General features: G+C 49.6%; 1 protein-coding gene across 7 annotated transcripts in view; it reads right to left on the bottom strand.

Moving 5' to 3' along the window:
* The window catches only part of LINGO1 (leucine rich repeat and Ig domain containing 1), a 200,567-nt gene that overhangs the window by 62,356 nt on the left and 119,236 nt on the right, over nucleotides 1-18,975 (bottom strand). For 3 of the 7 annotated variants that reach the window (XM_067029383.1, XM_067029384.1, XM_067029386.1), the window contains 2 exons: nucleotides 16,990-17,155; nucleotides 3,078-3,175 (listed from right to left, as the gene is read on the bottom strand). Coding sequence is in view for 1 of the 7 variants with exons in the window: in XM_067029381.1 (XP_066885482.1) it covers nucleotides 3,078-3,175; nucleotide 14,932 (99 nt within the window). In the remaining 6 variants the exon portion in view is untranslated. Of the gene's footprint in view, nucleotides 1-3,077; nucleotides 3,176-14,931; nucleotides 15,044-16,989; nucleotides 17,156-18,975 lie in introns of those variants that run through there. The other 4 variants (XM_067029385.1, XM_067029387.1, XM_067029388.1 and 1 more) reach the window with 2 other exon arrangements.

Raw genomic sequence — 18,975 nt, 5'->3', positions numbered from 1 at the left:
AGCCAAGCAGAGGGTCCTCGCCAAGAACTGAGTCTGCCAGCACCTTGATCTTGGACTTCCCAGTCTAAAGAAGTATGAGAAATAAATGTATGTTGTTTAAGCCACCCGGCCTATGGTATTTGGTTATGTCAGCTTAAAATGACTAAGACAGTAATCTTTGGCTCCCTCTCTCTCTCTCACACACACACACCACTTCATCCAATCTGCCAGGAAATCCTATTGGCTCTACCATTAACAAGCACCCAGAATCTGTCCACTTCTCCCCACCTCTGTCAAGACCCCCTGGCCCAAGCCCCTACCATCTCTTCCCTGGAGCATTGCAACAGTCTACTGACTGATCTCCCTGTTCCCATTCTGGCCCCCTTCACAGTATATGGAATGATCTGGTTAAAATGAAATTCAGATCATGTCATATCACTATTCAGAAACTTCCATGTCTCCCTGCTTTCCCTGCTTCATTCTGAGTAAAAGCCAAGGATTTAGGGTGGCCCACAAGGCCTTGCGTGATCTGGTTCTTGATCCCTCTCTGGTCACACATCCCACTCTCTCCCTCCCTCACCCTGTTCCAGCCACAGTGGCCTTCTCACTGAGCCCTGAACAGGCCAGGCCTGCTCCTGACTCAGGGTCCCAGACATTTGTGTGACTCATTCTCTCGCTTCCTACAGGTCTTTTCTTTACTGCCACCTCCCAGTAAGGCCTTCCTGACTACCATATTCAAGTCACCCAACACCTCCCATCCCCTCACCTGTTTTATTTTTTTCTCCTTAGCACCTAACACTCATACTACACACACTGTATTTCACTTGTTTATTTTCCCTTGGCTGTCTCTCCTTCACTAGAGCTCGTTCCATGGAGCAGCGGGGGGTTTTTTTGGTCAATTTTGTTCACTGTTAGGTCCCTAACCAAAATAGTAGCTAACACATAGTAGGTGCTCAATCAATGTTTACTGAATAAAGGGACAGATGAATAGAAAAATGAGCTGAGGGCGTGACATACATAGGCAATTCACATATAAGTTGAAGTGGCCAAAAAACATACACAAATATGCTCAGCTTCATTAGTGATCAAAGAAATGTAAAAGAAATCAGTTTTACCTATCAGATTGGCGGGGATTTAAGTGATTGATAATGTCATGGTTGGCAAGGGTGAAGGGAGGAGGCCTCTTGTACACAATAAGTGGGCACAAGTTTCTGGAGGTTGATCTGGCCTATGGATCAAACCTCGAAATGTGCGTAACCTCTGACCCAGACATTCCACTTCCAGAAACATTCTCAAAGGACCCATAACACAAGTGCACACAGAGGTACAAACTGGGAGGTTCTCTGAGTGAGGTTTATAAATAGTCAAACACCGGAAACAATCTAAATGGCCACGAACAGGATTAATAATTGATAAAACAATTTAAAGACTATCCATGCAATGGGCGTAAAAGGATAGAGAAGAAGGTTAAAATGATCTACACAATATATTAAGTGAAAAATCAAGTGACGGGGCAATATATCTCATGTTTTTTCCTTTTAAAAATATGTTTATAAGTACACAGAAAAAAGTCTGGAAGGATATGATATATGGAACTAGTTAGCAGTGGTTAGCCCTGGCGAGGAAGAGATTATGGGAAGAGGTTGAACTGCATGCTTTAAATACTTCTACACTGATAGATAGATAGATAGATAGATAGATAGATAGATAGATAGATAGATAAACACATAGAGAACATGTTACCTGAACAGTTGGAAAAATGACTCCGCCTAAGGAGAAGACACTTCCTTTGTCTCCCCAAATGTTGAAGGATGCAGAAATAGGACATTCTAAGCCCTTGTGATCTGGCCCTGTCTCATCCCTGATACCCCACCACCTCCACCCCAACACCCCCAGCATGCTGGGTTCCAAGCTCATGAAACCATTTTCTATTCCTAGATCCTCTCACAGCTCCATACCTGTCTCACAGCTCTGATCACGGGCACAAGGGCCTGACCAACCTCACCCAGTGACCGCCTCAGCCTGAATTCTGCTGTCAGAGAGCCAGAGGGGAAGACAAGGACCCCAAGAGCACTTAACAGCCAGGACTGCTGCCCCAGCATCCAGCAGGAACCCCAGGTCTCTGCCCCAGGGACAGCCTGTAGGACCTGGGCGATTAGGAAATACCCATTGACTGTGGCCTGAGTAGCCTCCGTGGCCCTTGGCTCCAGGGCACCCTCCATAGGCACTGGATGCAGCTGATCCGAGGGGACCAAGGTGAGCCCAGCAGGGAGGACTGAACAGAGGAAGAGGGAGCCTGGGGTTTCAGCTCCCACTAGCATTGCCAGATTTAATAAATAGAATCGTATGTCCCATACAATACTGGGGACATACTTATGCTAAAAAAAATGATTTGTTGTCTTTCTGAAGTTCAGATTTAACTGGACACCTTATATTTTTCCTGGCAAGCCTAGCTCCCACCGCATCCCAGCCCTTGGGGAACTTGGCCCCAAGCTGAAAGCCTCCCTCCACCTGGGGCTCCCAGGAGCAGCAGAGAAATGTCCTCTCTCAGGCCCAACGAACGAGGGGATTAAAAGTGAGCAGGGCTGTTCTTGGTGGCAGAAAGAGCACCTCTGCCCTGAGGGTGTCCTGTAGAGAGTGGGGACCTTTTGGAGTAAGAGCCACCACTCACGGAATCACAAACATCAGGGGAGTGAGTACAGCAGCTCTGGCAGGGAAAAGCCAGTGACAGCAAATGGATGAGAAACCTCAGATGCAAAACCTCCCACTGCCAAAGAAATTGGCGGGTGTGTACCACGAAGGATCCTTAACAAACTGCAGACAGCGAACATGTGAGAGCCGAACGGGGGGCCTCTCAGTGTCCCAGGGACGCGGCCTGGTGAGGATGGCTTGCTGCTGGAGTGGCCCACTTCCTGGAGGTCTGGGAACTCCTCCCCAGGAGGCCCTGCAGTGACTGGGGACTTCAAACCCCATGCTGTGCCCCTCCCCATTGCCCTGACACTGGCCCATTCAGCCGGGGCAGGGGTCCTTACACTTAGAGCCATCCCACCCAGTGCAGGGGCATGAGGCAGGGAGAGCTCCCCTTGATCTCCCCCTACCTGGGTTAGACGGCACCAGGAGGCAAACAGATGGTTCTCTGGGGGCCCGAGGAACGGCCGGAGGAGAAGCAGCCTGTCCGTCTCGGTCCCAGCATGCACTGTGGGAAGAGCAGGAAGGTTAGTGCGGACAAAGATGAGGCCTCTGCTACCCGGGGTGGGCCCGCCTCAGCATGGGTCCCCCAAGGCAGATCTTGACCCTCTAGACCAGCTCAGCGCTGCCTCCCACCTCAGGGATGGGCCTTGCGGCAGCGGCCTCCCTACCATCTCCCAGTCCCCTGGACTGCCCTCCCAGGCCTGGTGTCCAAGGGCCGGTTCGAACCCGTCCCTTCTCACCATCTCACACTGTCTTCAATAGGTCAGGCCCATCTTGGCAAGTCTTGTTCAAAACACACACACACACACACATACACACACACACACACACACACACACACACACACACAAACCACACACACCAGAGGCAGGTCTACCTCGCTCTCTCTGAGGTTCCCTTTGCTACCCACGAAGTCTGTCCCCTGCCTCCTGGAAGCTTCATTCACATGTCCTTACCCCCAGCACCCTCAACCCAGGATGTATGGCTTCTGTCCCACCACTGCCCACAATACCCTCAGCAAGGACCCCTACCTGCCCCAGACTGCTGGGTCTCTGGCTGGCTGACCACTCCCTCCTGTAGGAGGCTCCTGACACTCTCCTCATTTTCATTGCACCCCTTCATCACTCCTCCTTACACATGGTCACAAGCTGCTGTTCCCATCCTCCCCTCCCTTCTCCTCCCTGGGCCATCTCACTCACACCAGTGTTTCAATCACCCTCTATCTATTCCCCCCAGTAGCTCCCATCATGCCCAGAGGAGAGTAGAGGCCCCTGACCTGTCTCCCACCCTCCCCTCTCCTCCCTCAGCTCCAGCCACAGGGGCCGCCCTGCTGTTCTCTCTGCCTCCCTCCAGATCCACACAGACCTGGCTCCTCCTCATCCAGGTTCAGCTCAAGACACCTCCTCAGAAAGCCTTCCCTGACCACCATGTGCAGGAGCCCCTCCTTACCCATGTCAAACTACCCTGATTGACAGATTTCTCATTTGGTTTTCCCTGTCTCAACAATCCCACAGTGAGCTTTATTTCCAGTCAGGTTAATTGAGGTATAATTTACTTGCAGTAAAATTTACCCTTTTCAGATAACAAATACTAGTGAGGATGTGAAGAAAAGGGAATCCTTGTGCACTGTTGGTGGGAATGTAAATTGGTGCAGCCACTATGGAGAACAGTATGGAGGGTCCTCAAAAAATTAAAAATAGAACTACCATATGATTCAGCAATTCCACTTCTGGGTATATATCCAAAGGAAATGAAAACACTAACTCAAAAAGAAATATGCACTCCTGTGTTCACTGAAGCATTATTTACAATGGCCAAGATATGGAAACAGTCAAAGTGTCCATCAATGGATGAATGGATAAAGAAGATGTGAGATATATATCTATGTAACAAAATATTATTCAGCCATAAAAAATAAGGAAATCCTACCATTTGTGACAACATGGATGGACCTTGGAGGCATTATGCTAAGTGAAATAACTCAGACAAATACTGTATGTGGAATCTAAAAAAGTAAAAATAAAAAAACAAACTCATAGGAAAAGAGATCAGACTTATGGTTACCAGAGGCAGAGGGTTGGGGGAGGAGGAATTGGAGGAAGGTGATCAAAACTTCCAGTTACAAGATAAATAAGTTCTAGGGACATAGAGTACAACATGATGACTATAGTTAACACCACTGTCTGTTATATAGGAAAGTTATTAATAGAGTAGATCCTAAGAGTTCTTATTACAAGGAGAAAAAACGTTATCTCTTTTCTTCCTCCTTTTCTTTCTATTGTACCTATATGAGATGATGGATATTAGGTGGTAATCATTTCACAATATATGTAAATCAAGCCATCATGCTGTATGCCTTAAATATATACAGTGATGTATGTCAATTATTTCTCAATAAAACTGGATCAAACTTTACCCTTTTTAGTGCACAGTTCTAAGCTTTGATAGCTGCATACTGCCTGTTACCACTACTGCAATTAAGATACAGAACAATTCTATTAACCCCCAGATCCAAAAATCTCCCTGAGCTGTCCCTTTGTAGTCAACTTCCCCCACTCCCTACCTCTCACAACCACTGATCTGTTTTCTGCCTCTATAGTTTTGTCTTTTCCAGAATGTCATACAAATGGAATCATCTATAGGTAGCCTTTTGAGTCTAGCTTTGTTCATTTATCAAGTAATGCATTTGAGATTTACCTGTGTTGTTTCTTGTACCAGAATTTCATTCTTTTTTTTTAAAATTGCTGAGTAGTATTCGATTGTTTATCCATTCACCAGCTGAAGGACATTGGGGGTTTTTTTCCAGTTTTTGATGATTATGAATAAAGCCACTATAAATATTTGCATACAGGTTTTTGCATGAACATAAGTTTATATTTCTCTTGGGTAAATACCTAGCAGTAGGATTGCTAGGTAGGGTTATATAGTAAGCACATTTTTAACTTTATAAGGAACTGCCAGACAGTTTTCCAAAGCAGCTGTACCATTTTGCATTCCCACCAGCAACATATAAGAGTTTCAGTTGCTCTGTATCCTCACCAGCACTTACTGTTGTCAATTTTGCAAGAGTCACTGTAAGAGATACTCAGTGATATCTCATTGGGGTTTTAATTTGCACTTCCCTAATGACTAATGATGATGAGTGATTTTTTTATGTGCCTGATTTATTATTTTAGTACCATCACTATTTGAAAGTACCATTGATTTAATTATTTCTGTTTATTTTCCATTTCTCCCATCATATGTGAGAGCAGGGATCTTGGCATCTACTCCCCCAATATCTAGAAGAGTATCTGGTACTGGATAACGATGATGATGATGATGATGATGATGATGATGATGATGATGATATCGAGCATTTATAGAGTCCTTATCATGTGCCCAGTGCTGTTTTGAGTGCTTTACAAATATTAACTCATTTAATCCTCATAACCATCCTAAGAGAGACAGATGCTATCCCCTTTTTAAAGAGGAGAAAACAAAGGCAGAGAGAAGAATTAACCAGTAGCTAATAAGGGACTGAGCCCAGCTTCAATCCCAGGTGTTCTGGAGTCAGAGTCTGGAGTCATAATCGATACATTACCTGGCCCATAGCAGCCACATTTGCTAAAGGAATGAAAACGTGGAAGAAAGGCAACAACTTCAATCCAGCATGCCATGGACTGAACGTTTGTGTCGCCCCAAAATTCATATGTTGAAACCTGATCTCCAATGTGATGGCATTTGGAGGTGCAGCTTTGGGGAGGTGATTAGGTCATGAGAGTGCAGCCCTCATGAACAGGATTAGTGCCCTTATAAAAGAGACCCTGGAGAGCCCTGTCACCCCTTGTGCCATGTGAGCTCACAGCGAGAAGATGGCATCTATGAACCAGGAAGCAGGCCCTCACCAGACGCTGAATCTGCCAGCGCCTTGATCTTGGATTTCCAGCCTCCAGACTGTAAGAATTAAACTACTGTTGTTTATAAGCCACTCAGTCTCTGGTATTTTGTTATAGTAGCCTGAACAGACTAAGACAGAGTGGCTTCTAGATGCCGCCTCTTGGATTTTCTCCCTCCAAAGCTGAACTAATTTTCACTCTCAATCCTGCTTCTCCTCCTAAAAAATTCATTTTATGTTGGTATGGCAGGTGTCCAATGGGGATAAGAGGGGTGAGGCTGAGTCAAACCTGGAGCCTGATGGTAGAGGGCCTGGGCCTGCCATGGGGCTGATTCATTCACGGAGACTCTTCCTCAAAGCTTTTCCCATCAGTCCCTCCCACAAACCCCTGGGCCTCCCCAGGTGGAGAGAATGAACAGGAAGTCATGACCTTGGCAATTCTGAAACCCTTGCTCTGAGAACACCCCATAAAACCCCTGCTACAGATAACTTTACTGCTCACTGAATGTCTGGGCACATTTCCTCCCCCCCACAGAATGTCCCCATACTTCCTCAGCTCCTTTACAGGTAGCTGAGGCCATATGAGAAGTTCTGGCCAGTGGGCTGTGAACAAAAGTGATGTGTGTCACTGCTGGGCCAATGCATTTAGGAGCCAATGTGTGCCTCTACCTTTTTCTCTTCTTTGCCACAGTGGCTGAAGACGGCCACAAATTCCAGATGGGGCAGCTACCACATGGTGGAGCTTCTGTCAGCCTGGGTCCCCGCGTGACTAAATGGACCAGAGGCTGCCACCCTCCCCACTTCCCACAACGAACATGTAATGTGAATTCATACGGTAAAGGAAGAAAGGAGAAAGGAGCCTTGTCGCATTAAATCACTGAGAGTTCAGAGACAGCTTGTTCGTGTAGCACATCACTATGCTACCTACATCCCCACTGGCCACATGGGGGCATATGGTTTGAGAACATGTTTGGATGACTTTCTGGGTGACAGAATTGTCACCAGACAAAAACACTAGTCATTTAGGGGCTCCATTTGGGAGCCCCTAGATGACTAGGATTTCAGTGGGGGATGGAATATCTCAATCACCAAGTTGAAAGGTTCCCCATTCACAAGGGAAAGGGGGCAGTTCCAGGCCCTTTGGCAGGATCCACTAGCAGGACAATCCCCATCTGGGGAAGGGAGGTGTGAGCCGAGGCAGCTGGGAGCATCTCCATGACAGCTGGGCACTTGGCCTACATTCAAGGGCTTGAACTTGACCTTAGAACAAAGGCTGGAGTGTCTTTAGAGCTTTATCCCTAACTCAGGTTTGGGACCAGCTCTCAGAAAGGCGCTTGGACCCCAAACTGGTCTGTCCTGGATGGACAGTTTGGGGTCGGGGAGGGGGAAGGAAACTCCAACAGGGTCTTGGAGCCGCAAATGACAATGCACTGCAAGCTTAATTGTAGATTTATATTTTGAACTTACTGACACTTTAGCAATTATCACCTTGAATGTTGTATGCTCCTGTGGGACAACACAGGGAATAGGGAGAAGAGGGCTCCCCTCAAGATAAGAGCGGGGCACTGGTAGACGATCTGAGGGGAAAGCCCTTAGTTTATATAAAGCCCCTGTGACTTCTTGCCTTTTCCAAGAAGTAATATTTGGCTACTGTGAAATACACTGTCTCCTGCCACACACCCCCTCCAGACTGGTACAATACGGCTTCTTCGAGGCCATTAAAAAGACTTCTTGAGAATGAGCGCTGGATGCCGGTGTCAATACTTGTCTACGTGCATCCAGAGGCCTGTGGTTTTGAAATGGGGCCAGGGTAGCTGGAAACTGTGGCCTTGCATGGCACCCTGCAGTGGTACTGGGGTGTGCTGGGGTGGGGACTTGGATCAGAGGCAGGGGAAGCCCCTGGGGCAAAGGTGGACTTGGTGGAACCCAGGGACCTGGGGACAGGGGCTTCTAAAAGAGCAGTCATAAGGAATCCTCTCTCAGAGGCTTTGGGGGTGGGGGGCCTGCAGTTGGGTGTGGCTGTTTCCTGGGAAGGACTGAAGCGAGTTTTGCCATCTTTTTGGCTAAGAATAAAAGGGTGTGACTGATACAGTTCAACTGAAAACAAAATCCCCCAAAGCAACAGGCAGTAACTGCTCCATTCTTTACCACGAGGGTTTTTTTACTTGGGGGTTTATTTATTTCTTTAAATTTTATTTATTTATTTATTTATTTGGCTGCGTTGGGTCTTCATTGCTGCACGTGGGCTTTTCTCTCTAGTTGCGGCGAGCGGGAGCTACTCTTTGTTGCGGTGCACAGGCTTCTCATTGCAGTGGCTTCTCTTGTTGCGCACCACGGGCTCAGTAGTTGTGGCACGCGGGCTGGCACACGGGCTCTAGGGCACAGGCTCAGTAGTTGTGGCGCACGGGTTTAGTTGCTCCGTGGCATGTGGGAATCTTCCCGGACCAGGGATCGAACCCGTGTCCCCTGCACTGGCAGGCGGATTCTTAACCACTGTGCCACCAGGGAAGTCCCTATTTGGGGATTTATTTACTTGGGGGTTTATTTTGATGATGAGAAATCCATAATGATAAGTTTGGTGATTTCAGTGAGTTTTTTGGCATAGGAGAACATCTAAATTGGGTGCAGACCTGAGATTTTAACCCAGTTTGGACACCTTGCACCTACCCTCATGACCACAGGATTTGCTTAGATATGCTAGTGGTAAGGAACTGTGCCCAGAATTTGCTGTGCTTTCTGCTTTTGTTTCCTACGGGCAAGTTTCCTGACAAATGATGCTGAGAATTACTCATCTTGGGGTCAAGGATCCAGCAATGGCTTGTGGCTAGAGTGGAGATTTGACTGGGCTGGGGTCAGCTCAGGCCCCTGGCTCGAACGTAAACTTGAGGATCTCCACTCAGGGAGGAAGGGGTTTTAGATTTGGACCTTATGGTCTGGCATCCAGAGGCCTGGGCAATGTTGGGATGAACACATTGGCTGGTGGAGAATGCCTGACTAGAACTGCTTGGGGGAGAATTCCGTGAGCACGACATGAATCGTTTTCCCCCGAATGGTTTTTGCTGACTGACTGGGCTTTAATTCACTGTCTGCTAAGGGTTTGGGGGATGAAAATAGAGGACGAAGTTTCAAAGGCAAACATTGAAAGAAGTTCCTGTGGGGAGCCGAGGAAGAGCCGGCACAGGAGAGAGGTGGCAGGTGGAGGGAGGATGGAGAGGGATGGGAGAGGGTAAAGGGGCACAGACATCACCATCTCATCGCAGTCACCATAGATGGCATCCCGAGCGCTCCGCCCTCACTGGGCTAAGCACTTCCCATGCACGAACATGTTCAATGCCCACCAGCACCCTAGGAGGTGGTACTGTCACTGTCTGCATTTTCAGGATGGGGAAACCAAGGCACAGAGAGGGGGAGGAGCTTGCTTTATAAGGAATGGGGCTGAGTTTCAAACCCAGGCAGTCAGGCTCCAGCACTCATCCTAAGAGTCCCTGATGAAACTGGGTTGGTCACGCTAGAAATGGATGAAAGGCCCCTCAATGCCATTGGCAGGAATTCTGTCTGTGGGTGGTTGGATCTAAGTTGTCCCCAAAATCCCCTTTCTGACAGTCACCAGCTCTGTGACCTTGAGCAAGTTACTTACACTGAGTCTGCTTCCTTATCTGTAAAACATACTTTATATGGTAGTAAAGATTACAGAGCATGTGTGAGTGTGTGTGCGTGTGTGCGTGCGTGCGTGTGTGTGTGTGTTGCCTTGTACAGTACTTGGTAGAGAACAGGAATTCCACAAAAAGTAGACACCTCTCCTCCCTGCCATGGAGCCACAGCACAGATGTGCTAGCCTCCAGAACTTCCAAGCATGGATATGGGCATGTACATGTACATGCATGTATGTACTCATATGTCCACATGTCCCTGCCTGGGTGAACACTCACATGCACAGGCATGCATTTCCCTCCCTGGTCCTGCCCCTAACTCAGGCTGGTGGTGGCATCAGCCATGCAGTCCCCAGACAAACACCCAGACATCACTCTCGAGTCCTTTCTTTCCCTCTCTCACCCTCACATCTTCTCACCATAGTCAGCCAATTCCCGAATATTTCTCAAACTCATCTTCTCCCGGTTCTCCCTCACCCCCACCCCAGCTGGCTTGCAGTCCTCGCTCCACCCACCCTCCACACAGTGGCAACCAGAATGACCTTTCCCAGTCACAAATTTGACCTCACCCCCGCTCCGCTTAAAAGCATTCCAGGAAGCCTGGCCAAGCAAGACGTGAAACTCAGAAGCCCTAAGGAGAAGTCTGACAGATTTGACAGAATAAAGATATAAAGCTTCTATATGGCCAAAGATACCATAAACAAAGTTAAAAAGACAAACAGCAGACTAAGGGAAATATTTCCAACACATATAACAGATGAACATTTTAAAATTCCTAATATACTAAAAGCTCCTTTTTTACCAATAAGAAAAAGGCAAAAAGAAAAGAAAAATAAGCAAAGGATGTGAATAGTCAATTTACTGAGAAGAAAATACAAATGGCCAATAACCACATGAAAAGATGCTCAGCCTCATTGGGGAGAAGGGAAGTGAGTGTTGAAACCACAGTGAGATGTTCTCCTGGATTAGCAAAAATTAAAAAGCTTGATAATGTTCAGTGCGAGGATGACTGGGGAAATGGCTACCTGCAGATACCAAGGGTGGCCCAACCTTTTGGAAGAGCAATGTGACAGTAGCTATCAAAATTTAATAAGCATACCCTTTGCCCTGGCAATTCCACATCTAGGAATCTATCCTATAGAAAGGCTTACACGTGTCAGCCAAGGTATATATACAAGGATGTTCACTGAAGCATTATTTGCAAGAGTGAAAAATTGAAGACCACCTAAATATCCATCAACCCAGGACTAGTTACATAAATTACGTTATGTCCAAACAATGGAGTATTAGGCAACAATTAAAAAGAACATGGGAGATCTGTATGCAGTGACACTGACAGATGCCCACAACACACTGGTAAATGAAATATGGAAGTCGTAGAGTAACGTGCATAATACAATTCCATTTCTTTTTTTAGATAATATACAATAAGTATGTTTATAAAAGCACAGAAAAACTTCTGGAAGGAGGCATACCAGACCAACAATAGTGGGACCTCGGCAAAATGAAATTTAAGGGCAAAGAGGGAACTTCCCTTAATAGGACACACTTCTATACTGTTTCAATTTTTGCATGAGCAAACATTGCTTTTGTGGTTAAAAAAAAAAAAAAAAAAAAGGAAAGGGAAAAAGAAGAAAAATACTCCATCCATGGCCCCTCAGTCCAAACTCCTCGGGGTGGCCCCTAAGGTCCCTCAGGACATAGCCCTTGTGTGCCACCAGCCTAGGTATCCCCTTGTCCCATTCTTTGCCTAAGTCTAGACAGACAAGCTCAGCTCCCTTTTAGTCCTCCAGACTTCCTCTGGGCCTCTGTCCCTGCGGTTCTACCTTCCCGCAACGTCCTTTCCTGCCTTCTGTGCCTTATCTTTCAAGTCGTTCCTCGTGTGTCGCCACCTTCTGGAAACTCCCTGAACACTCCCCCACACTCTGGCTTCTCTCTCCCTCCCAGCAACGGTGACAGCCAACAACCAGGGAGGACACATGTGTCTGTGCCGGGGCTGTGCTGTATGCTTTACATTGTACTGATTCCTTCAATCCTCATAGCAACCCTAGGAAGGTCTGTCATCACCTCATTTAACAGATAGGAAACTGAGGCAGATAGGGGTTACCCAACATGCTCAAAGTCACACAGCCAACAATCAGCACAGCCAGTGAGTGGTGCCAGGCAGGGCACCTGTGCAGCCCCCCAGCAGCGCTCAGCACAAAGTACCTATACCTGCCAGGCTTCAAGACTTGGCTGGGAGTCTCAAGGTTGAGGTTTGTCTTGTTCTTGCCCCCAGAACCTGGGCAGGTCAAGCATGCACAGGGAGGTCTGCTGGGCCCAGAAGCCAGCCCCCAACGCCACCCAGACAGGGCTAAAGGAAGCAGCTGGTCTCCTCAGGGAGCTGGAGCGGCGGTGAGGATGGGGGCTGGTACCAGCGCAGTTGGGGGCCAGCGGACCCAGGACTGCTGAGGAAAGGGACGGTTTGTGGAGCTGCAGCCCCACCCGAGGCGGGGACCCAAGCTACTCCCTGCACACCTACTGTGTGTCAGGCCCTGGGGGTAACGGGCCAGGGAAGCCGGGGGCCAGGAGACTACTCTGCCCTCCACGTGCTGTAAAGTCAGACACATGGAGGCCAGGAGCCTAAGAGATGGACAGGCCAAGAGCCGTCGGATGGTGTTCGCAGGAGCGCGGGCCTGGCTTCTGATTGGGATGAAGCAGACAGGGGTCTCCATGAAGGAAGTGGCGTCTGGGCCCAGCCTAAAAAGATGAAGGGGATCTGGGCAGATGGAGTTGGTCAAGGGAACTCCTGGGGGCTGGAACAGCTCGAACAAGGGCCTGGGGGTAGACAAGTGTGCGGAGCGTTGGGGAAGAGTCACTGGTTTTGGCTGGAGCACAGGACAAGTAGGGAAGCAGCAGTGGATGCGGGGGTAGGGGTGCTGGGGGCCCTTGGAGGGGGCAGCTGCCCGCAGGCGAGGAGGGGGCACTCTGGAGCGGGTGGATTGCCTACGATCGGAACCTGGCAGGCAAATCCACCTTTGCAGTTAGCTGCAGGACAGTGGCCTAGCTCCCCACTTCGGCATCCTCACCTGTAGAAAGACATGCACCTTCCTAGACTGCTGAGAGAATTCAATGAGAAAGTGATTTGCAGCACCTGGGACCCAGGGAGGGGGGGATGGCCGCGTCTGGCGGGGGCGCCGTGCCCAAGGAGGCCAAGGTGGCTCGCGGGGCATCTGCCCATGTGATGTGAACTTGTGGGGGGCAGATGAGCCACAGGGCCTCCCAGCCCAGCAAAAGTATTCACATATTATCCTTGTGTTTAAAGTATAAACTTCAGGTAATGTCATTTCACACTCTGCACCTTAAAGAGACACGAGAGGCAGAGCCCCACGATCTTGAGCAGGTCCCTGCCCCTCCCAGGGCCTCAGTTTCCCCATGCGAGTGGTAGGTGACTGGTCGGGTGGCTTCTCCCGGCCTGGTTATTCAGAAGGGGTTGAGCCATGGAAGGAGGGGACCGTAGGGGCGGAGAGAGGTGCAGAAATCCAGAGGGGTGGCATTCAGAGAGGGAGGAGTGGGGATGGAGGAAGGAGAAGACCCTCCTTCCTGGGGCTAGTCCCCTACCCAGCCAAGGCCCTCCTCTCACCCCCTACTCCGAGGCCCACCAGCCCCCACCCGTGCCCAGTAGTATTCACTCAGTTCGGGGTGGAGAAGTTGGAAGAAGAGGAGCCCCTCCCTGCCTCCTAGGGCAAGTTCATTCGCGGGAACAGTGGTGTGCAGGCCTGGAGACAGTAAGACCTGGGACCATGCCCCACTGGGCTACTTCAGGCTGAGTGTCATTAGGCAAGTCCCTGCACGTCTCCATTTCCTCTTCTGTGAAATGGATAAAAATGCTTTCCTTGTAAGTAATATTACCAGCCCAGTGCCCAGCACACCACCAACCTGCCCCAGAGGTGAGGCCTTTGGTTCACCAGGAGCTGAGCACGCCCTGGGGGAGTCACAGCCAGCTCTTGGAGGTGGGGAGAATCACTCACCCTAGGCACCCCCAAGACCCCCACGGGTGCCATCCTCCTCATCGCTCACAGGGACCCTATCTTAGCTGCTTCCCCACTGGCCCATCTCCAGCACCTCCCCCTCCCACCTGCTGCCAGAGGAACACTCCAAGTGAGGCCCACTTCGACTTTGATCACTCGGCTGTCATTGACTGCTTGCTTGTCACCTCCCCCACCAGCCCTGTGGGCAGGAACCACATCTGATTCATCTTATCCATTGCAGAGTGTGGGGTCTGGCACAGGAGTCCTGCCCACAGGCAGCAGAGATAGCAGTGGGAATGAACAAACACGACCATTCACCGCCCGCCCCCCCCACACCGCACCTGTTGCTCTACTGAGTATCCATGACAATGCTGGGCTCATTGTGGGGCTGGGGTCAGAGCTCAGCGTGGGACCAGGATCAAGATTCAGTCTGTTCAAGATCAGGGCTCAGTGTGGGGCTGGGATCAAAGTTCAGTCTGTCCAGGATCAAGGCTCAGTGTGGGACTGGGGTCAGGGTTCAATGAAGGAAGTTTTCTGCTCCCTACCATGAAGGGCTCAGGACTTCTCCCAGCCTTACCCACAGCTTTGAGAACAACATATCCTATCCCTGGGGTGCTGGGGCCTGTCTTCTGAGTCTCCACTATGCCCTATGCCCACCCTCTACTCAGGCAAGGCCTGTCCTCTGCTCCACTCCAGGAAGCTATGCTGGGATTCCCATACTCACTATGCTCCAGCCACCACCTGACTCCTACAGAAGGGGCTCAAGGCAGGAAGTGCTTCCTTGCATCTTAACTGGCCTTCAGAAACACAGCAGGACAGTCAGACTTCTGGCATTCCTAAGCCAAGGAGAAGTGGTTTGTGAGTTAGCTCAGATTTTTCTATTATCCACCCCACTGTCCCCACTCCATTAGCCCAGATGATCCAGTGCCAACAGAGGTAAACCCAGGTCTGGCTGAACATGAAGGCGAAGGTGTTAGCTGGTACATGGCAGTGAGATATGCCACCCAAATACCTCCTCCTATCACAGTGCCTGAAATCTCTCCTTTGTGCTCCTTGCTTTAAGTAACTCTTGCTGACCCTCCTCTGAAACCTCCGTCCTGAATCAGTTTTCAGCTGGGTGCGGGGACTGCTGGATCCCTCAGCCCTGGGTGACTCAGGTCTAGCCCAGGTCTGGCACTCACAGGGCTCAGAAATGGGAGCTGAATCAAGAGACTGGCCTGAGTGGGCATCGGAGCTGGGCAGAAGGCCGCACTCGCCCCTCAGGAGCCCCACTCACCCAACCAAACCCTCCACTACCACTCTGCCTACTACTCTCAAGCAGAGGGTCAAGTTGGTTTGCTGGGAAGACACATGGTTATAATTTTAATTAATTAAAGAAAAATCTAATCACTGCATTAAACTTCTCATTACTCCACTTGAATACCCTTAAAGTAAATTTAATTACCAGAGGATTGGGTTTCCCAGCCTCTTTCATTAGCTTCTGATAAGATGAGGAATGGGAAGGGAAGAGAGTGGGAAGCAGAACAATGCCATTTTTAACCCAAGGAGGGCAAGGTGGGCATTGTACTGGGGCTACCATGGTCAGGCTTTGGTGCCGCCCTGAGGACAGGCTTGGCCTTGGGCCTGGGGAGACCTCCACCCCAGCTGCCTCGAGAAAGGAAAAGGCCTAGCATTTGGCTGCAGTTAGTGCTGAATGCTTCATTTATGGCCACTCTTGGTTATTTATACCCCATCTCCTTCTAAAAGAGTTTGAGGCTGCTAAGAACAGCACAAACTGAAACATAAGAGAAGAAATCAGAACAAGGGAAAAACATGAGAGAGAAGAAGATGAAGCCAATGGTAAGACTACTGAACAACTGCATGCCACAGCATCCTGAGCACTTATCAGAAATGGGCCACGAACCAGCTATGAGCTTCCTAGCAGCCAAGGCAAAGAGAGCAACACACTTTGGCACTAATGCAGTAACCAATAGAGTATTCATAAGGAAATACACACTGAGCCTCAGGCTTTCCATCTGTAAAAAAGGTGGAGCTGGCGGATGAACTAAAGGAAATAACCATTGGCTGGAGCAGTCAGCAAAGGTTTCCTAGAGAAGGAGAGACCTAAACTGTGCCTTAAAAAAAAGGATAGGGCAGACTCATCTATAATAATCATTTGTTATTTGCCTCCCCCAGTTGGAGGCATCTCTTCCTGCCAGCAGGACCCTAAGCTTCCTTTGGGAAACACTCTCCCCCTCATTCCTGGTCCCATGGTTGGGGAAGGATAAACCCTTATCCCCAGCCCATCCATGTTTCCAAGCCCAATTAAAGGAGCAGGATGATCTTAATCCTGCCAATAGGGCCCAAGAGATCAACTCCAGGACTTTTATTTGTTCTATCAGGAAAGCAGATTTTGTCTCTAGCCCGGATCCCAGATTTCAACCTGGTAGCATGTTGCCCCAGAAACTGCTGGCAGATGTCTTATGATCACATCATGTGAAAAGCCACTAGGAGTGGAGCCATCACCAAAAAAGAGAAGCAGAGAAATACAGACAGAAAACAGATCCTGTTCACATTGTTGAAACCACTGGATCAAGCCCTGCCTGAAGCCCAACCTACCCCTGGACACTTCAGTCACAAGAGCTGATAATTTCATTTTACTGAAATAAGATTTTTGCTCCTTGCAACCAAAGGGATCCTGACAGATACAGTGTTCAGAAATGTATCCTTCCTGTTCCAGAGACCAAGAAGGCTCAGACATCCCCAGGAGCTAGGGAGTAGGCAGGGTGGGTATGCCACCTACCGTGACTGCTATTGTGCCTGCTGAGTCCTGAAGCTTGAGGAGTGCCTTCGCGCAGGCTGAGGGGAGGAATAGGTGCGGGAGCGGTTGCAGGGGCTGGACAGGGCCAGAGCCCTGGAACGCTGGCAGGAGGCAGACTCAAGGCAGCCAGGACATGGCTGTGTGGTCCCTAGAGAAAGGAGAAGCAAGAGTGAGCGATACAGTTCACATGGAAGACAGAGGGGCACAGGGCGTAAGGCAGATGGTGGCCACACCTTAACAAAGGTGAGACCAAAGTCAGCCAAGTTTATCTTCACTTCCTCACATCTTGTATCTCATTTCCCCTATTTACTGCCCCCTTCCCCTGGAGTACCTCCAGGCTGTAGGAGAGCATCTGTAGAAGGCCTTCCCCCTGAAGAAAAGGGAGGGCAGGGGGCAGGCATGGCTGGAATGCATGTGCTGTTGCCAGAGGGCATGTGCCTGGTGTGGGGAGAGGGCGGGGTGGGTGGGTGGGGGCTTCACCCTCCGTGCTGTGGACTCATTTCTCACAGTTCCTCTCCCAGTGCGCGCCCAGAACCAGGCCTAGGGTCTGAGGCAGCCAGAATAGGACAAAGCTGAGTGAGGCAGCCGCCTCCTCTGATATCTGGTCTGGACTTCTAAAAGAATCCTAGAGAGGAAAATGCTTAACTCAAGGGCATGAATGGTGGTGTTCCAGGCATAGGCAGAGAGCAGTGCAGGCCTTCCAAGTGCCTTCCTGTTTGAGGAACCAGGAAACCAACTACTCTGGCTTCACACCAGCCTCCCTTGGGCACTGTCCCTGGCTGGGGGGCCACCCCTCGAGGGGCCCACACTCTTCCCCAGCTTCTCTTTGAGACCAAGCTGGGACCTTTGGGGAGAGAAAGAGGGTGAGGATATTTCAGTCTCAGGACACTGCCAGAGGTCCTGGGGTTTGGAAAGTCACTAAGCCTCTTTAGGCCCTTAATGAATCCTCTGATCTAAAGGATGCTGGCAGGGCTTCCCTGGTGGCGTGGTGGTTGAGAGTCCGCCTGCTGATGCAGGGGACACGGGTTCGTGCTCCGGTCCGGGAGGATCCCACGTGCCGCGGAGCAGCTGGGCCCGTGAGCCATGGCCACTGAGCCTGCGCATCCGGAGCCTGTGCTCCGCAGCGGGAGATGCCCCAACAGTGAGAGGCCCGCGTACCGCAAAAAAATAAAAAAATAAAATAAAATAAAGGATGCTGGCTTTCTTCCCAGCTCCAGAAAAAGGCATGATGACAGAGATCTTGAATCACAGAACATTGGGCTGATTGGATCTCTAGAAATGTCTCTAGACCAGCACAGTCGAATAGCGCTTTCTGCAATGATGAATGTGTTCAATACCTGTGCTGCCCAATATGGTAGCCACTAGCCACATGCGGATACTGGAATGTGGATAGTGACGCTAAGAATCTGATTTTTTCTTTTCTTTTATTCATTTATATTTAAATCAAAATAGCCACATGTGGCTAGTGGCTACCACATTGAATAGTACAGCCCCAGACCAACACTTGCCCAGTCCCTGGCCACAGTACCCAGAGAAAACTGAGGTCCAGAGAGGAGAAGGGATTTGCTCAAGGTCACATAGAGAGTGGCAAAGGCAAAACCCAGAACTTAGGTCCTCAGACTCCTAGCCCCGACTCTCCACAGCATCCACTACCCTTCCCATAGTGGCCTTCTGTTCTCCCATCTTTCTCAGCACTGTCACGGAGTGTCTTGCTGCCCCACTACCCATGCTGCTGCTCCTGGGGCAGGGTATCAGGCCACTTTTGAAGGGACCTAACTCTCCCAGCCACTGCTGCTGGACCATCCCCCAGGCCCCCAGCAAAGCAGCCTCAGTGACTATCCCTGAGGTTGGTTGGGGAAATCATCTATCAGAGAAGAAGTGCTCTGGGCACAGAGCTGTTCACTGCAGGGTTACTAATAACACCAAAATGCTGGAAGCTGCCTAAACATCCCACACTAGAGATGACAG

This window comes from Kogia breviceps, chromosome 3 (genome assembly GCF_026419965.1).
Source record: "Kogia breviceps isolate mKogBre1 chromosome 3, mKogBre1 haplotype 1, whole genome shotgun sequence".
In the NCBI taxonomy this organism is placed as follows: Eukaryota; Metazoa; Chordata; class Mammalia; order Artiodactyla; family Physeteridae; genus Kogia; species Kogia breviceps.
Note: the sequence above shows the minus strand (reverse complement) of the source record. Positions and strands in the feature narration are given on the sequence as shown.